General features: G+C 37.6%; 1 protein-coding gene across 7 annotated transcripts in view; it reads left to right on the top strand.

Annotated features, from left to right (window-relative positions):
• Positions 1-3274, top strand: part of LOC129577446 (BMP-binding endothelial regulator protein) — a 72943-nt gene that overhangs the window by 28954 nt on the left and 40715 nt on the right. For all 7 annotated transcript variants that reach the window (XM_055464467.1, XM_055464466.1, XM_055464469.1 and 4 more), the window contains exon 4: positions 1113-1201. In XM_055464467.1, the coding sequence (XP_055320442.1) occupies positions 1113-1201 (89 nt within the window). The remainder of the gene's footprint in view (positions 1-1112; positions 1202-3274) is intronic.

Here is a 3274-nt window from a genome sequence, read left to right as displayed (position 1 = left end):
AGAGAGAGAGAGAGAGAGAGAGAGAGAGAGAGAGAGAGAGAGAGAGAGAAAAACAATCAACGCTCAAGAGAATGCTCAAAAAGTGCTTGAGAAGATATGTGAATTTTTGTTTGTTTGTTTGTTTGTTTGTTTGTGTCAAGCATATGTGTATAACTTATCGTGTGCACATTTTGGTTTTTCAAAAAAAAAACCAATGAAAAAAAGCAATATATACGCAAACGCCGATGACCTGATCATCCACAACGGCTATATAAAATCAAACACTTTACTGTTGTGCTCGTTCTCTGTTTCTCTTGCTGTTGCTGCGATAAATGGATGCAATTGGAATCACATTGCATCGATTCATCAGTTTGCTTCGCGTTCGACGTTCAGTGCTCGATTATCAAATAACAACAATGAAACAAGGACAACATTGATGACAACAAAAGCGCAACATACGAGCGGAAAAAAACTACGGAAAGAGAACAGCAGTTCTGTTGCTGCTGCTGCTGCTCAAAACCTTTATGGAATTTATAGATCTCTTTTTTTCATCACATTTCGCTTAATATAATGACAAATAGTTGTCCAACACGACATATGCATTGACTATACACTGCTGCTTAATGTCCGTTCTGTATGATTTGTTGCGCGCACGTTCAGTTGCTCGTTGTTGGTTGCTTTGTGGTGCGCCAAAGCTAATACGGTTTAAATAATTGGCAGCGGTTCACTGCGATTCAATAACTTAGAAATAGACTCTCTCGATTGATCGGTTTAAAGTGGAACGACGTCAATTCATCTATATGTGCGTTCATGCTGCTGATCGCTAGCTAGCTTGGGCGATGAAAAGAAAATCAATTTGTTTTTGAAATAATTTTAGCATACAATATATATAGATAAATCAATCAATTACAACGAAACTAAATTACTCACACACATACACGCTGTCAAGCTAGAGTGTTTTTGTCTTTCGTACACGCTGCACTGATTTTCTGCTCTTTTTGCACCAGATCATTCTTTCGTTGTGCGATCGTTTAAAACAATTTTAATAGAAAATTTACTGCTGATATACATTCATGATAGCTCGTAATTCGCCTTTTTAATTCGCCTTTCGTTTTTCTTTTCTAATTTCGCAGTGGGACGAAGGGAGCCGTGCTCAAATGAAGGCGAAGAAGTGGCAGTTGATTCAATCAAAGATATGAAATGTTTCAAATGTATTTGTCAGGTAAGTCATTTCAAATGAATAGATAAAATTTTGCGTCAGAGAAACAAGATAGGAAAAAAACGAACAACAACAATTACAGGAAATTCGTCACCTTAAACGCAGACACAATCGAATATTATGTTTCTACGAAAACTTTGTGAATCAATCGCTGAAATGAATAAGTCAAAGGTCTATTCACACATATACACTCATGTGTCGCCATAAGCAAAGCAATAAAATTGTTGGAGAATTTCAATGGAACCAACGGAAAATTCATATCAGTGCAATAAATCAGAGCATTGATATTGCATTGCATGTGCGACAATTGAGACAACGAAGAAACACCAAACGTATTTGCCTGTTGTTGTTGTTTTCCATTCTACTTTAAGAATACGCCATAGGTTCTTCGCTATTTTAGCCTAATTGAATACGAGATTTAGACGAATAGATAAGCATTTAGCGCTTAATGAACTTGTTATGCATTTCGGCACTTGGCAACATGCCGGGTTTCTATCTCTATTTTTCTTGTCCCTTACTCTCAATGGGATGAGAGAGAGAGAGAGAGAGAGAGAGAGAGAGAGAATTGTACCGAACTTTTTACGGTTGCCATATAGCCAGCGTCGTCGTCGTAGTCGTCGTCATCGTCTTAGGTTCGAATTAATATCGTCGAATACCTGCTGGGCAGTCACAAAACAATCCTATCAATGTACTTGTACTACGTGGCGCATGTATTGTGCACTGTGCACATGTAACATGTTCATTGGTTTCTTCATTTTTTTCTCTACACCCATTGCTATGTCTCAGTTAGTCGCAGGCGGTAATTGTATTCCACAAGCAGCTTAAAACGTAAATGGATTCTAGCTCAGGTCTCCAAGTGTTTATTGATCTGTGTGTGTGTGTGTTCGTTTTCGTTTTTCTTTCAAATTTCTTATTTAAAACGAAACCGTCCGAAAGAGAGAAAGGCCCATGCAAGCGGAGATAGAGAGAACAAGTAGACGAAAAAAAATGCATGCAATAAGACACGAAAAAGGATAATAAATGCTCAATAACCTGCAACGAACAAAGAGCCCCGTTGCCATTTTTATGGTAATTTATGATAGGCAATCGTTTACGGATTTTCCCTTTTGCACATATTTTGAACGTGATTTGTTTCCCTATTATATTATTAAGTTTACCCGAAAAAAAGGGAAAGAAGAAGAAAAAAAAAACAACCACGTAGGTGTCTATTGTTTTTGATGTCTTATTTCTCGTCTCGTTCAATTTGCTTTCTGTCGGTCGTTCGACACTTCTTGAAATTGCCAAACTCCATTGATGAGTTTTTTTTTCTCTATCTACCTTTGGTGTTCACCTTCTCAAAGTCAGTCGAATTGATTTTTCAGTGCAAAACACTTGTTTGTACACTGTCGGATACACAGAGAAATCAACTGAGTGAGAGACGATGAACGAAAGTGACAATAGAGATAATATGCATCAACAAAGCACATCAATTTAGACATTCTACACACACGCACACATATACACAGTGCTGGTTCGAAATGAATCTCGGTGCCGTCGTCGAATTCAATAAACTTCTTACCGATTTTTGTCAATATTTCCATTGCCTTGCTTTTCTTTGCTCCTGATTATTAGCTATGTGTAAAGTTGTTTTATTTTCGTTTGCTTCTTTCTATCATTGTTTCGTATTTGTATTAGATTGTTTTCGAGATGCATTTCATTTTGGCTGGCGCCAGCTCTTATTGTTTTACGCCGATCATTTTCTCCTCTTGCTTTTGTTGTTGTTGTTGTCTTGGTTCTTTGGGCCATATTTCTTTCACTCTCCCAGTGTGCCATTTCCGATGTGCACACGTTGACTGATGCATTTTCACTCGGCACAAATGAAAATCGAACGACGGGTTCAATTATATAGTTGTGTGTTTTATGTTTCTCTAAATCACCATTTTTCATGTGTTCATTTACAAAGGAAATTCCGTTTGCTATTGATTGATTTTCTCTCTCAATCGCCGATTCGATTTCCTTTGATCAGAAATCAATGAGTCTGGCCCGGAGACCGCCTCTTTCTCATTGCACAAACCAATTCATTCGACGTTTCATGTT

Source organism: Sitodiplosis mosellana, unplaced genomic scaffold (assembly GCF_009176505.1).
Source record: "Sitodiplosis mosellana isolate CC-2019 unplaced genomic scaffold, AAFC_SMos_1.0 Smas_scaffold_6197, whole genome shotgun sequence".
NCBI lineage: Eukaryota > Metazoa > Arthropoda > Insecta > Diptera > Cecidomyiidae > Sitodiplosis > Sitodiplosis mosellana.
This window is presented reverse-complemented; position numbering and strand designations above follow the sequence as displayed.